The sequence below is a fragment of the Pseudophryne corroboree genome, chromosome 4 (assembly GCF_028390025.1).
Source record: "Pseudophryne corroboree isolate aPseCor3 chromosome 4, aPseCor3.hap2, whole genome shotgun sequence".
NCBI lineage: Eukaryota > Metazoa > Chordata > Amphibia > Anura > Myobatrachidae > Pseudophryne > Pseudophryne corroboree.
The window spans coordinates 641,909,894-641,926,485 of NC_086447.1; the positions used below are offsets into that span (position 1 = coordinate 641,909,894).

Here is a 16,592-nt window from a genome sequence, read left to right on the forward strand (position 1 = left end):
CTGCACATGGGACATACTTGGACGTTCCAACATGACAATGATCCAAAACACAAGGCCAAGTCGACCTGTCATTGGCTACAGAAGAATAAAGTGAAGGTTCTGGAGTGGCCATCTCAGTCTCCTGACCTCAATATCATTGTGCCACTCTGGGGAGATCTCAAACGTGCAGTTCATGCAAGACAGCCCAAGAATTTACAGGAACTGGAGGCTTTTTGCCAAGAAGAATGGGCAGCTTTACCATCTGAGAAAATAAAGAGCCTCATCCACAACTACCACAAAAGACTTCAAGTTGTCATTGATGTTAAAGGGGGCAATACACGGTATTAAGAATTGGGGTATGTAACCTTTTGATCAGGGTCAAAACCAAAAGTGCTCTTTTCGGATACCTAAAATTGCGCAATAATACCAAAAGCAGCTTTAAGGTACAAACAAACCCCACGGAGTATCTCTCCACATTACTCCAAATGCAATACAGTAGAATAGGGGTATTGGGGAATGTGTTACCTCAAGCGCTGATCACTTTACACAGAAATAGGTATGGGAAGGAAAATGCAATACATTCCTTATCTTGAAGTGGACGTCCAGAAAAGAATCTGTCCTTAAATAGTGTGTGTTCCCTTAAACAGGTTTGCATATGAAACGAGAAAAAAGGTATCATGTGTAGTACATTCACAAATTTAATAGTATATGACACTAAACAGGACCGTGCGAGTCCCTATTGTCAGATGTATCTTTGTTGAATGTCAGATGTGTAATTCCATGTGTGTCATATACTATTAAATTTGTGAATGTACTACACATGATACCTTTTTTCTCGTTTTCTCGTTTCATATGCAAACCTGTTTAAGGGAACACACACTATGTAAGGACGGATTCTTTTCTGGACGTCCACTTCAAGATAAGGAACGTATTGCATTTTTGATCAGGGTCATTTGGGTAGTTTATGTTGTCATTATGATTTAAAAAGAGTAAACACAGTTGTTTGACAATAAATGGCTTCACCCAACCACTAACCATGAGTGAAAGAAAAGTTTGTGAGTTATCATTCATATTCTCTGACAAATGGCCAGAAAATCACAAATTCTGCTAGGGTATGTAAACTTATGAGCAGAACTGTAAATGCTACAATAACAGGGCAGCCACCAGTGGGGCAAGGTATATGTTACAATAACAGGGCAGTCACTGGTGGGGTCCAAGACTGAATAAGCCCATAGAGAATGTTTGATACAAGCAAACATCATAAACAAAGATGCCCTGTGATATAACTAATCATTAATTAGATTTTTACCTGAATTTACATATCGATGATTTGCACATATGCAGAATATAGAAATGGGTTTGGCACAGTGCCGCAATCTTTCCTATCGCCTGAGCCAGCATAATCTTTCTGATGGTATTACCCAAAAGAGGGCACCACCAGCATATAACAGCAGGCACACCGTGGGCTCTACTTTGGTTGACCAGGAGTGCCCTCAATCCTAAAAGTTCCAAAAATAAATTTTAATCTACAGCTTTTACATGGTTTTTGTTTTTAAATAAAATATCTTAATAAATCGGCTCCTCAATGTGAATCATGCAGCATGTAGATTTCATTTGTGCCTGGTTTTAAATGGCTGACTTGGCAATCCTACAAAGTATCATTAAGCTTATCTACAGTATATAAAGAACATTATGTCACGATTATATTGAATTATGTCACCACAAATGTGCATCTGAATTACACATCTTCTGTTACTGATACAATATTTAAATATTGTTTTTAAAGCGAGAATAAGAATATTGTTGTAAAAAGCGAGCATGTTTTTGGTTTGCATGTCATGAATGCATGAGAGAGAGTTAGCACTATTATTTATTGGCTGCTGAAAGCCGTATGTATGTCAGGCTCAACATTTTCAATATATTGAAATAAAAAGTAAAAAAAAAACTGTAGTTTTTCAGTGTCTGTTATCTGTGCTTGGAGTTATTGATCATTGAAGCAGCAGAATATAATTTATTGATGTCCAAACTCTTGAAAACATTTTTTATGCACTTGAACTATAAAGTTCACATCTGCAAATACTTTGTTCCTTAAGGCACCTCAAAAGGAATGGAACAGAAAGCATAAATGCCTGTTGAAACAGCTCCCAGATGGCAATGAGTATGCCCAAGGCAATGGTTACACACTCTCTGCTCCTCCTGAAGGCAAATGTTCATAATTTGTTCAGGTGATAGCTTTTGCTACATGTTGACCCTCGGGCACTGGGAGGAGGAGGAGGAATGAATGGGAATGTCAGCTCTCAGCCAGGTGTAGTGAAAATACTGGACAGACGGCTTTTGTTTAGCTATTGTTGTTTCTGGTTCATTGGACTTACAATGTGAAAACCAAATATTATTGTTTTATTACCACTCTATGACAAAGATTACATGCCCAGAGGCTCGGATGAATTTGGCACTTATTGGCAATGTGACCCAACGTGATTGTGTTATTACTTCTATAAATAAATCAAACAGATGCTAGAGGAAACATGTATACTAAAAAGAGCACTAAGCCCTGGTTATTTGTTCAGTGATTCAATGATTGAAAAGCATTCATAACGTCAACATAAAAACAAATACATTTTGCTCAGCAGAACAATAAGAACATAGGCAAAATAAAAGTATCAATTTACAAGCATGTCATAAAAAAGGATAACTATAAAAAAAAGCCTAATACTGGTTTCACAGAAAGTCTATCACAACATGTAACAGAAAATAAAAGCAATATACGATGTAGTAAAGAAAACAAGTCATACTAATACATGAATGTAAGTACTTACCTATAGAATAAGAGAAAAAGCATGATTAAACAATGCTGAACTTTTACATCTATAACAGAGAGCAAGGCACATACATTGTATGTGATAATTTCAATTGAGTTCATTATATTTCACAGATTCAAAAGTCTGCTTAAATATCACAATTCTACAAAGTGAATTTACATTTAAAGTACAAAGTGCAAATACTATTTTTTTTATCACTGCCTACATGGCAAGTTGGGCATCAACTTCTCAAATGTGAATCTTGATTGTGCTGCTATGCTTCATTTATCCTTGTTTCCTGGCATGCTGCTGTGGATAAACAGATAAGTTAGTAAGCACAATAATTCTCTATTATTCAATAATGAAATAGTTTTAGTAACTCCATTGCCCCACTCCCAATTACAGTACTAAGTCACAGAGCTGGATTAAGGCTTTGGGGGGCCTGGGGCACTTAAGACTGGGGGCCCTAAAGACCAACATTTGGAACACGTGTCATAGTGCGTAAGCCATTAGCATGCACATGAACAGGGAGTGTGCCCACACATAGCGCTCCCATTTCACTTTAAACTGGCTGCCTGTACCCAGTTGCTGGGCTGCCCCTAGCCTCACATGCACAAAAGGTGACAGGAGTCCCTACCTTCCCTCCAGCCCACAGGTGGGACAGTATTCACAAAATAGTCCCACCAAAATTTGTGATGGTTGGTGAGGATTTGCATAAATACATAGTCACACACTTATATACATACACACACACACACACACACACACACTGTATGTACATACATACATACATACATACATGTCACATACAGTCACACACTTGTATACATATAAACATAATGTCACACATAGTCATAAACATATACACATACATCAATTATATACATACATATAGTGACACACTTATGCAAACACATGGAGAACCAACAAACTACAAATGAAGTAGTCTGAAACAAACTTGGGACCCTAGCCCTGATAGGCATTAATGCTACTCACTGACTACATACAGCAGGCATGTCCAAACTGTGGCCCTCCAGCTGTTGAGAAATTGCACATCCCAGCATGCCCTGACACAGTTTTAGCATTCTCTGACAGTAAAACTGTGTCAGGGCATGCTGGGATATGTAGTTTCACAACAGCTGGTGGGCCGCAGTTTGGACATGCCTGACATACAGATTATACATAGGAACCAACATTTTAAAAATAATTAGGGGTGCTCACATTACCCTGTGTAAGAAAAAATGTCATAAAATAGTGGTTACAATGGCAGCACAAATAGTGGTGGTGCTGGACAGCACTCACCACACACAGAGTTGGCGGTGATGGGTAGATATGTACACTTGCAACTTTTTTTTTTTTCATTTTTATTCATTCTTATATACTCTTGTAATACCTATTTCTGTTTTATTTATATATGGATTGATTGATTGATTGATTGATTAATTATTTATTTATTTAATTATTTATTTAATTATTTATTTAATTTAGTCTTAAAATAAGTAACACAATTTCAAAATACATGGAAGTGTCATTTACAATCCATATGCTTGATTAAGAAATATTAGTACACATTTTAAAATAAAGCAGACACACAATAAAAGTGAGAAGCTGAAGTTGAAGGCATTCCTGCTGAAATATATTGCAGCTCCTTTTAATTTGGAAGGTGGAATGGAAAGTTTGCTTGCCATTTATATGGGCATAAAGAAATGACTAAATGCTTGTTTAAACAGCAGCACATGTCATGCTAAATTAATGAGCAATATAATTTGAATGAGTAAACAGCCACACACCTGTGCCTTATACGCTGTTTAAGTCGTTCTACAGAATGCAGTGAGGCAAATGAAAATAAGTATAAATAGCACACAAGTTGAAATGCAATGTATAGGGTTGTCTCAGCATGAAACAGTAAACATGTAGCAGCACAGTACAGCACAAGTTCACCAGTTAGTCTATAAATTGCATTTCTGAATTAAGAGATCATGATGGAAAACACGTGCCTCATAACTGATGTTTTATAATCAGTAGAAAAACTCTGTATGAACCATTTACAGTAGGTACTGTACTACATAGGTGTTTTAACATTGTTCTGTTCCATTGGTAGGTCATTCTGTTCTACAGTTCTTATTTACCATATAATAATTAAAAATACGGAGATATGTTTGAAGGGGATGAGGTTAATATACCAGCTGTCTGGATCCCAGTGTTCAGACAAACGACGCTGGAATACCGACAACCAGTAAAATGCCAGTGGACAGAATCCCAACTCCAGCCCAGTATTCCCACTCGGGTGGTAGGTCCACGCAACCACCCAAGTGGGAATAGATCCTGTGTGCGAGCGCAGCAAGCCACGAGCCCGAAGCGTGGTAAGTGCAGCTCGCTGACGGGATTCCACCCGGCGGGATGCCTCTGTCGGGATCCTGACAGCCGTTATCCCATCAGCCAGGATTACATATGTATTCCGTTTGAAGGATGTCATTGGTAATCCAGGGAAACAAGAAGCATAATTTCTCTACTAAGTAAAAAAATAGAGTTATCTTTATCACACAGGAAAAAAATTAATTTTAATTACCTACCGGTAAATCATTTTCTCGTAGTCCGTAGGGGATACTGGGAATCCATTTAGTACCATGGGGTATAGACGGGTCCACTAGGAGCCTTGGACACTTTAAGAATTTGATGGTGTGCGCTGGCTCCTCCCTCTATGCCCCTCCTACCAGACTCAGTATAGGAAACTGTGCCCGAGGAGACAGACCTACTTTGAGAGAAGGATAGATAAGAGAAGTGGTGAGATTACGAAGCAGCACACACAGAACAATAGGAAAGCCATGCTAACTAAATTTGAAACATGAACAGCAACAGCTGAACCAGCCAGAATACTTAACCAATTAACAGTGCAGGAAGAACGAAGCCCAGTATCCTCTACGGACTATGAGAAAAGGATTTACCGGTAGGTAATTAAAATCCTATTTTCTCTTACGGCCTTGGGGATACTGGGAATCCATTTAGTACCATGGGGAAGTACCAAAGATCCCAAACCGGGTGGGAGAGCGTTGAGGTTCCTGCAGAACAGACTGACCAAACTGAAGGTCCTCAGGGGCCAAAGTATCGAACTTCTAAAACTTTGCAAATGTGTTCAAACCTGACCAAGTAGCTGCTCGGCAGAGCTGTAAAGCCGAGACACCCCGGGCAGCCGCCCAAGAAGAATCCACCGACCTAGTAGAGTGGGCCTGGACAGATTTTGGAACCGGCAATCCTGCCATGGAATAAGCATGCTGGATAGTGAGCCTGATCCAGCGTGCAATAGACTGCTTTGAAGCAGGACACACAATTTTATTGGAATCATATAGAACAAATAGCGAGTCGGATTTCCTTTGAAGAGCTGTTCTCTTTACATACACCTTTCAAAGCCCTCACAACATCCAAAGACTTTGAAGTAGCCGAGGTGTCCGTAACAGCCGGAACCACAATAGGTTGGTTGATGTGAAACGCGGACACCACCTTAGGAAGAAATTGCTGAGGAGTTCTGAATTCAGCTCTGTCCTCATGGGAAATTAGGTAGGGACTCTTGTGAGACAACGCCCCTAGCTCCGACACACATCTTGCTGAAGCCAAGGCCAACAGTGTGACGGTCTTCCACGTAAGGTACTTAACGTCAACCTCCTGTAATGGTTCAAACCAGTCTGATTGGAAGAACTGCAGCACCAAATTGAGATCCCAAGGTGCTGTGGGAGGCACAAAAGGAGGCTGGATGTGAAGAACACCTTTCAAGAATATCTGGACCTCAGGGAGAGAAGCCAATTGTTTCTGAAAGTATACAGACAAGGCCGAAATGGGGACTTTAATGAAGCCTAGGCGTAGGCCCACATCCACTCCCGACTGCAGAAAAAGCAGGAGACGTCCCTGATGAAAATCCACCACAGAATATTGTCTGCTCTCACACCAAGAGACATACTTCCTCCATATACGGTGGTAATGTTTATACGTTACCCCATTCCTGGCTTGGATCATAATCGGGATGACCTTGTCAGGAATCCCTTTCCTGGCTAGAATCAGCCATTCAACTTCCATTCCGTTAAACGTAGCCACGGTAAATCTTGATAGACGAACGGGTCCTGTTACAGAAGATCCTCGTGAAGAGTTAGAGGTCACGAATCTTTGATCAGCATCTCAAGATGATCCGCATACCGGGCCCTTCGAGGCCAGTCCGGAGCAATGAGGATTGCTTGAACCTTTTCCCTTTTCATTCTCTTTAGAATTCTTGGGATCAGAGGAAGTGGAGGAAACATGTACACCAGTAGTAGACCCACAGAGTTGTCAGTGCATCTACCGCCACTTCTTGTGGATCCCTCAACCTGGAACAATACCGCTTGAGCTTCTTGTTGAGTCGAGAGGCCATCATGTCGATCTGTGGATATCCCCACCGATGTGTCAACCACCAGAACACCTCCGGGTGGAGGCCTCACTCCCTCGGGTGCAGGTCGTGTCTGCTGAGGAAGTCTGCTTCCCAGTTGTCTACTCCCGGAATGAAGACCGCCGACAACACAATGGCGTGTTTTTCCGCCCAGAGGAGAATTCTTGACACCTCTGACATTGCTGCTCTGCTTTTCATTCCACCCTGTCAGTTTATGTACGTTACTGCCGTTATATTGTCCGACTGGACCTGAATGGCATGATTATGAAGTAGAGATGAGGCCTGCAGAAGGGCGTTGTAGATTGCCCTGAATTCCAGGATGTTTATTGGAAGGACAACTTCCCGACTTGACCATCTTCCTTGAAACTGCACCCCCTGGGTGACTGCTCCCCAACCTCTGAGGCTTGCGTCTGTGGTTAGCAGAGTTCAATTCTGAATCCCGAACCTCTGACCCTCGACGAGGTGAGACGTCTGTAGCCACCACAGAAGGGAGATTCTGGCTCTAGGTGACAGAGAGATCCTCTGGTGCATGTGAAGATGTGATCTGGACCATTTGTCCAACAGATCCAGCTGGAAGGGCCTCGTATGAAACCTTCCGTACTGAAGCACCTCGTAAGAGGACACCATTTTCCCCAGAAGGCAAATGCACAGATGCACCGAGATCCGGGTTAGCTTCAGGACAGCCCAAACCATCAACTGGATTACCATAGCCTTTTCCAAGGGAAGGAACACTCTCTGAGACTCTGTGTCCAGTATAATTCCCAGGAAGCCTCTGCGTCGGTTCAAGGTGAGATTTTGGTAAGTTCAGAATCCACCCGTGATCCAGGAGTAGTCTGGTACGGAATTATGTTCACTCCTTGTTTGCGGAGTAGAAACACCATCTCTGCTTTCACCTTGGTGAACACTCTCAGTACCATGGAGAGACCAAATGGCAGGGCCTGGAACTGGTAGTGGCAGTGGCAAACCGTAGATAATGCAAAGTTATATATATCAAGTATATATACAGGCGCTGTGATGAGTGTGCTTTTCCTAGCAGCTGAATAAATAAGGGGTAGTCAAACCCTTTCAATAACAAGAGGAAGAAAAAAGATATACAGCGCTCAATGACACAGTGTAATCTAAAAATGGTAAATATTTAATAATAAGTTTTCTTTAAAAAAGACTTGGACAATTCGAAAACATGCAATTAAGATATAATGTGTCTCGATAGTGACTTCAGGTGGACTTATAAATCTATTGATACTGACACCAACTGGTAAGTTTAGCACTCATCAACTTATTTTAAAAACCAGCACATATACAGTCAAAATAACGGACCAGATGTATAATAATTCATCCAATTGGATGTGGTTGCCAAGTCTGTGTTCCGTTTAAAGAGGCTCCCGTAAGGTACAAGTCCGTATGGCAACGGCAACAGTTGTTGGGGTCCTGGTTCACAGTTCACTCGGAACTCCGTGTTCCATTTGTATGGGTTCTCCTGTGGATGTACTAGGCAGTGGCAATGCCGGAGGAGGTTCACGGAGGCAAAGGAATACAGGGTCCTGACTGTAGATGGTGGCGTAGTGATGGTGCTGGTTGTCAGATGTCCACACAGATCTCAACCTAACGCGTTTCACTGCTCCAGGCAGCTTTGTCAAAGGTGATGTGACATTGAGACTGATAACCCTTTTATAGGGGAAGTGATGTAATCATTGGAGACAGCTGGTATTTAATTGTTATACTAAACACGTTAACAAAATCATTTTTCTTCCGCAAACCGTAGATAAGCCTGATGAGGCGGCCAGATTGGAATGTGAAAGTATGCATCCTTGATATCCAGGGACATTAGGAATTCCCCCTCATCCAGACCTGAGATCACCGCTCTCAGAGACTCCATTTTGAATTTGAACACTCGTAAGTATGGGTTTAACGACTTGAGGTTAAAAATCGGTCTTACTGAACCGTCCGGTTTCGGTACTACAAACAAGTTGGAATAATATCCCTTGTTCTTTTGCAGATGAGGTGGAACTGGAACAATGATGTGAGTCTGTATAAGTTTTTGAATGGCGTCCTGTAAAGTTATACTTGCCTCTTGTGAAACTGGTAAGCGTGATTTGAAGAATCTGTGAGGTGGGAGCTCCTGAAACTCCAGTCTGTAGCCCTGGGAAATAAGATCTATGACCCAGGGATCCTGGTACGAACCTTTCCAGATGTGATTGAAAAATTTTAGTCGGGCTCCCACCTGCCAGTCTTCCAGGCATCGCGGTCCACCGTTATGCTGAAGGCTTTGAAGAAGCAGAGCTTGAGCTCTGTTCTTGTGAACTGGCAGTTGCTGGTTTGCGTGGTTTACCTCTTGCACCTCTGGTGGCTGTAGACGAACCTCTGGTTTTGCCCTTAAACTTGGCAGTCTGAAAGGACTGTAGATTAGGTCCTGAGTAGGCCTTTCTGGCTGGGGGAGCTGCATAAGGAAGATATGTGGACTTACCCGCAGTAGCTTTGGAGATCCACTTGTCTAGTTCATCTCCAATAAGGCCTCTCCTGTGAAGGGTAGGCCTTCCACACCTTTCCTGGAGTCTGCATCAGCAGTCCACTGGCGTAGCCATGAGCCTCTGCATGCTGACACTGCCATAGCAGTGGTGCGTGCATTAAGCAAGCCTATTTCTTTTATGGCTTCCACTATAAAATTCACAGAGTCCTGTATATGTTGCAGTAGTAAAATAATCTCCCCTTGAGGCAAGGTATCTAACCCCTCAAGTAGGTTACCTGACCATTTGGCAATGGCCTTAGTAATCCACCCACATGCTATAGTGGGACCCTGGGCCACCCCAGCAGCTGTATACAAATATTTGAGTGTAGTCTCAATTCTACGATCAGCCGTGTCATTTAGGGAGGCTGCACCAGGGACATGCAATACAATTTTCCATGACAGCCTGGATACTGATGCATCCACTATCGGTGGATTTTCCCATTTTTTCCTATTCTCAGGAGGAAAAGGAAAAGATGATATCAACCTTTTAGGGATTTGAAATTCTCTATCAGGATTAACCCACAGTTCTTCAAACAGGGTATTTAGTTCCTTTGGCACAGGAAAAGTGGCTGAAGATTTATTTTTTATATTAAAATAATATTCCTCAGTCTCCTCTGTCACCTTATCAGGGATATGCAGAACTTCTCTGATAGCTTCTATGAGAGCCTCTATTCCCTGTGACAGAGTAGCCTCCCCCACCTCTGAGTCCACCTCCCCCTCCTCCATGCCTGACCCTTCATCATCAGAGTTAGCTTGCCGGATAAGGACCAAAGGACGTTTTTGCAGACAAATGCTAGGGGACTGAGACACTGGTTTGGGTACTGAGTCTCTATTCATAAACTCAGTCATCGATTGTCTTAAGTATTGTGTCTCTTTCTCATTGCGGGACAATTTAGTAGAAATATTGGAAATCATTCCCCTAATGGAGTCCAGCTAAGCTGGCTCTTCCCTGCTAGCCAGGGAGGGTACACTGCACTGAGTACACTGTAGTGAACCCCCTGGAGAAGAGGAACACTGTGCCTTACATGAAACACACTCTATGTCTGACATACTGTGACAGTGACAGCACACACACACACAGGAACAGGTTAAATGCACAATTAACCCACAGAGAGCCCTTCCAGGGAGACACAGCGATAGTATGGAGCCAGCACTATGCCCTTACTGCTAAAGCCAAGCTTAGCCGGGTCGCAGACTAAGTACCCAGATTTGGGACTTACTGTAGTACACTAGTAAGTGCTCCCCCCTGCAATGACCCCCTGGAACCACTGAAGTAATCTGGAGTCTCTCCAGAGGAGCTTCGCGTCCCTGTCAGTCAGCGTCTGTGTCCACTGCCGAGGGAAAATGGCGCTGGTGAGCTGCTGGATCCGCTCATAGTGAAGCCCTGCCCCTTCAATGGCGTGCGGTCTTCCCGTACTTTTTTAAACTGGCTGAGGTAATTTTGTGCCTAAAATAGAGTCAGCCGCCTTTTAAGTCTGTGATGCCAGTCTGGGTGCTGTGTACACATATAGTGTACTGAGACTCAGTTCGCTCCCTCAGAAGCCGTGCGTCTGCACTGTGTGCTGAGTCTGGAGCACAGCCACCCCATGTAAAAGCCACGCATCTCCATACCCTCATGCCACCATAATGGCCGGTGACCCGCTAACTGGGACACCGGCTCAGTACTCACCACTCTTCTATAGTCTGGCTCTGCTAGGGGTGGTGGCGTGCTGCGGGAATGTACGCTCGCCTTGGTGTGGCTTGCGAATAGTTCCCTCAGGAGCTAGTGTCATGTCAGCGGGGAACGGGACCATTAACCCTTCAAGAGCTTGGGCCGTTCCCCCCCTAAGTCCCACGTAGCAGGCAGGCTGGTGCCATCCAGCCTGCCTGAAAATAACAAACAGATAAAATAAATGCAGAAAACTCTTCAGGAGCTTCCAGCGACGTGACCGGCTCCTCCAGGCATATTTTCTAAACTGAGTCTGGTAGGAGGGGCATATAGGGAGGAGCCTGCGCACACTTTCAAATTCTTAAAGTGCCCAAGGCTCCTAGTGGACCCATCTATACCCCATGGTACTAAATAGATTCCCGGTATCTATATAGAGAAAAAATGTTTTCTGCGCTGTGATTGAGCTGCTTTTTGGAAAAAAGGGGGAATTATAAAAATGTTTAAACAAGCGCTGTTTTTGTGTGTGGCACCTGAAAAAAAAAGATTGGTTAGTGGTAATGTTTACAGCTCCTTTTGGAGCTTTTTTTGTGATGACCAGTCCGTGAAGAAACAACCTAACTTTCCCTACCTTGCTCCCGGCCACGGGATTCCTCAGCCAGGTGGAGCCCGGCTGTCCATGGCGAGTTGTTGAGTCAGTGTCTCCCCGCCGCTGCGTCCAGCGGTGAGAGACGTGGAGCTGGGTGGTGAGAATGGTGTGAGCGGGTGACGTCACTTAGCGCTCGGCGTTCCTCCGGTTGGTGTTCTTAGCGTCTCTTCTGGTCAGCACTTGTCCACTAACGCGTTTCGTGCTATTTCCAGCACTTTATCAAAGATGGAATGGATTAAAAGTTCTGTCTTTTTATACACAAATCTTTATTCAGAAAAACGTCACTTCCGGTCCGGAAAAACGCCACTTCCGGTCCGGAAGTGCTCGGCAAATCTGATTTTGGCCTTCCTTTTTGTTTGGCCTACATACTGATGTCCACAGGGACAGGTGGCAAGATATATAATACCTTCAGTATCACAGGAAAGGTGATCAAAAATGGTGTAACTTTTTCCAGTGGTAAATGATGTAAATGTGGTTAAAGGTTGAGTGGATTTTTCTTTGTTATTTTTACAAGCTTTGCAGTTCAAACACCGAAAAAATCCTTGTGTGTGTTTGGAAGTTTGCTGGTTGATGTTCCTTAATGTACTTGAAACTATCGTCTGTTTTATATTCTTAGCCCTTCGGTATATTATCTGCGGTTTAGTCGGTTATATAGGTTTTAGAATGTCGTCCAGTAAAAGGACATGCCAGTGAGTTCTTATCATGTTCTCCACCACCTTTATGTTGCTGTTGAATTGTGTGATGAAGGGAATGGAAGGGGCCACATTTTCTTTTTTCTTTTTGTATTTTATTAATTCCTTTCTCTCCATCTTTTTTACCTTGTTGATTTCTTGTTCCAGTTTCTTTTCATGATATCCCTTTTCCATGAATTTTCTTTTCATTTCTCCACTTTGTGTTTCAAATGTACTCAAGTCCGTGCAATTTCTTCTGAGTCTCTGAAATTGTCCTCTTGGGATATTGGAGATCCAGTTTTTGTGGTGATTGCTTGTTACTGGGAGCATGTTATTTCCATTAACTGTTTTTATATGAGTCCTTGTATATATGGTATGGTCGTTAATGTATATTTCTAAATCTAAGAAATTGATCTTATCTTTACTTGATGTTGTGTCGAATTCCAAATTAATTGAATTATTATTGATGTATGTTTTGAATTCTTCCAATTTTTCTTCGGTCCCGGTCCATAGGAGAAAAATATCGTCTATATACCGATACCAACATCTGAGGAATGTGATGTATTGGTTGTTTGTCCAGATATGATCATCTTCCCACTTGGCGAGAAATAAGTTGGCGTAACTTGGTGCTAGAGATGTGCCCATTGCCGTACCACATTTTTGTAAATAGAACTTGTCATCGTTCCAAAAGTAATTGTGTGTTAGTACAAACTCAATGTTCGACAAGATGAAATTTATTTGTTGGTTGGTTAGACTTGTACTGTTAGAGAGAATAAACCTGGTATGGGCACATCCTATCTCATGTGAAATACAGGTGTATAGAGATTTGACATCTGTAGTACATAGTATGAAATGATCTTCCCATTGCATTTGTTCCAATTTTTGTAATATGCTTGTAGTGTCTTGGAGGTAACTTTTCTGTTCAGTGACTAGTTCTTGAAGAAAGAAGTCTGTATATTTTGATAGGTTCGATGTGACAGAATTTATTCCAGACACAATTGGTCGACCTGGAGGATTTTGACAGTCCTTATGGATTTTCGGTAGGCAGTAGAAAGTTGGTATTTTGGGATGTTTTTACAAGATGAATTCATATTCTTTTCTGTTTATGATCCCGATCTCTAGCCCTTCTTCCAGATGTGCTTCTAGCTCTTGGAGATACTTGGCTGTGGGATCTTGTTTTAGAACCTCATACGTTGTTGAATCTGAGAGGAGTCTTTCAATTTCTTTTTCATACATTTGACGTCCCATGATAACTACTCCTCCACTCCGGACCGGAAGTGACGTTTTTCTGAATAAAGATTTATGTATAAAAAGACAGAACTTTTAATCCATTCCATCTTTGATAAAGTGCTGGAAATAGCACGAAACGCGTTAGTGGACAAGTGCTGACCAGAAAAGACGCTAAGAACACCAACCGGAGGATCGCCGAGTGCTAAGTGACGTCACCCGCTCACACCATTCTCACCACCCAGCTCCACGTCTCTCACCGCTGGACGCAGCGGCGGGGAGACACTGACTCAACAACTCGCCACGGACAGCCGGGCTCCACCTGGCTGAGGAATCCCGTGGCCGGGAGCAAGGTAGGGAAAGTTAGGTTGTTTCTTCACGGACTGGTCATCACAAAAAAAGCTCCAAAAGGAGCTGTAAACATTACCACTAACCAATATTTTTTTTCAGGTGCCACACACAAAAACAGCGCTTGTTTATACATTTTTATAATTCCCCCTTTTTTCCAACAAGCAGCTCAATCACAGCGCAGAAAACATTTTTTCTCTATATAGGTAACCCATACTGTTTTCTGCAGCTATCCACAACATGCCACAGTATACATCAATTCATATGTCATATGCAAACAAGAGAAAAAATATAGACACAATTTTTTCAAAAACATTAACACCAACGGAAATTCCAGCAGAAAATGAAGGTTTTTTCAGTCAATTCATGAAACTAGAAAAGTTATATACCCAAGAACTGAAACAATGGTGGGAAATTACAACTTTAAAAAAATATATGGAAAATGATATGATACCTAGAGTGCTGCGAATAAATAAGACCGCAACGTTCATTCCCACACAATCAAACTTTCATGAAAAATGGAACAGAATTTTAGACAACTGTTCCACTGAGCTAATCAAATTAATAGTGGAAGTTAGAGAAATCACACTCAACGCCACCTATGAGAGTATTCAGACATATGAAAAAAGATTTGAATCACTCGCCAAAATGGAGGATTTTGGCAAATTAATGAAGATGACTAACGATAAAATAGGAAAATTAGAAGAAGACATCACATTACAAAAACAAAGAAAATTCAAACGAGATTTAGAAGAACAAGAACTATATATACAAAACAAGAATACAAAAAGAACCACTCAGAACACCCGACCACAACATGAACAAAAATGGAAAAAACTACAGGAAAATCAAGAATATCCATCCAAAAATCCAAGATGGAGAAATTTTCAGACGAATAAAGAATCTCCCTCAATTCAAGGCCAAATGAATAGAATAAGATGGAAAGAACCACTGATCAAGGCGAATCCAACGTTTGCAAGAAATAGAACATATCCACCGTACAATAAAAATAACTTCTCCTACCAAAACACATATCAGCTTATGCAGAATTCTTACAGACAAGGTCAAAAACAAGCTATACAAGACGAAGATGACCAATACAAAGCTCTTCTACATACAATACAAGAAAAAAACTTAGAGAAAACACATCAACCGAGAAAATACTCCACGAAAAGGAATCACTGTGAAGAAAGTGAGGAAGACTCAGAAGATGAGGAGGAGTATTTTTTAGACGTGAGCCATGGTGTGAGGAAGCCCCCAGATGTAGGCACACCAAAGAACAAGAAACTCAAAGGAGGACAACATATAGAAGGAGAGGAACGAGAGGAGGTAGCAGGAACAAGAAGAAAAATCCACAAGTAACAGACAAACCAACCATATTTAATTTAAGTGACAAAGTATTAACAGATCCACAAACAAAAATACTCCAAAAAGGCCTCAAGTTTGCCCCACAATCTAAGATCAACAAATTTGACCTCTATATTGATGTACAAAAATTTGTACGCAAATTATGTATTAAAAAACATTTTGCTAAACAAGATAACAACACCAATAATCATCCAGAGGATCAATTTCTACACTCCACACTAAGACCAACCTCAACATTCAACCCTACACACTGTAAAGGTTCACACATTGATACTTTCAAGAGACTACTCGAGGAGGAAATAAACAAGATTCCAGATAATCAAAAAATAAAACAAAACATCTCTAAAGAAGAGAAAAGAGCTCTGATAGAACTGCGAGAAGATACCACCATAGTCATCAAAGCGGCAGATAAAGGTGGAGGAGTAGTTATCATGGGACGTCAAATGTATGAAAAAGAAATTGAAAGACTCCTCTCAGATTCAACAACGTATGAGGTTCTAAAACAAGATCCCACAGCCAAGTATCTCCAAGAGCTAGAAGCACATCTGGAAGAAGGGCTCGAGATCGGGATCATAAACAGAAAAGAATATGAATTCATCTTGGAAAAACATCCCAAAATACCAACTTTCTACTGCCTACCGAAAATCCATAAGGACTGTCAAAATCCTCCAGGTCGACCAATTGTGTCTGGAATAAATTCTGTCACATCGAACCTATCAAAATATACAGACTTCTTTCTTCAAGAACTAGTCACTGAACAGAAAAGTTACCTCCAAGACACTACAAGCATATTACAAAAATTGGAACAAATACAATGGGAAGATCATTTCATACTATGTACTACAGATGTCAAATCTCTATACACCTGTATTTCACACGAGATAGGATGTGCCCATACCAGGTTTATTCTCTCTAACAGTACAAGTCTAACCAACCAACAAATAAATTTCATCTTGTCGAACATTGAGTTTGTACTAACACACAATTACT

At 41.7% G+C, this 16,592-nt stretch overlaps 1 protein-coding gene across 2 annotated transcripts in view; it reads right to left on the reverse strand.

Moving 5' to 3' along the window:
* Positions 1-1,061: 1,061 nt before the first annotated feature.
* Positions 1,062-16,592, reverse strand: part of SMOC2 (SPARC related modular calcium binding 2) — a 701,933-nt gene continuing 686,402 nt past the window's right edge. The window contains exon 13 of one of the 2 annotated variants that reach the window (XM_063917728.1): positions 1,062-3,083. In XM_063917728.1, coding sequence (XP_063773798.1) covers positions 3,063-3,083 — 21 coding nt within the window. In that variant the 3' untranslated portion in view covers positions 1,062-3,062. Of the gene's footprint in view, positions 3,087-16,592 lie in introns of both variants that reach the window. The other variant, XM_063917727.1, reaches the window with a different exon arrangement.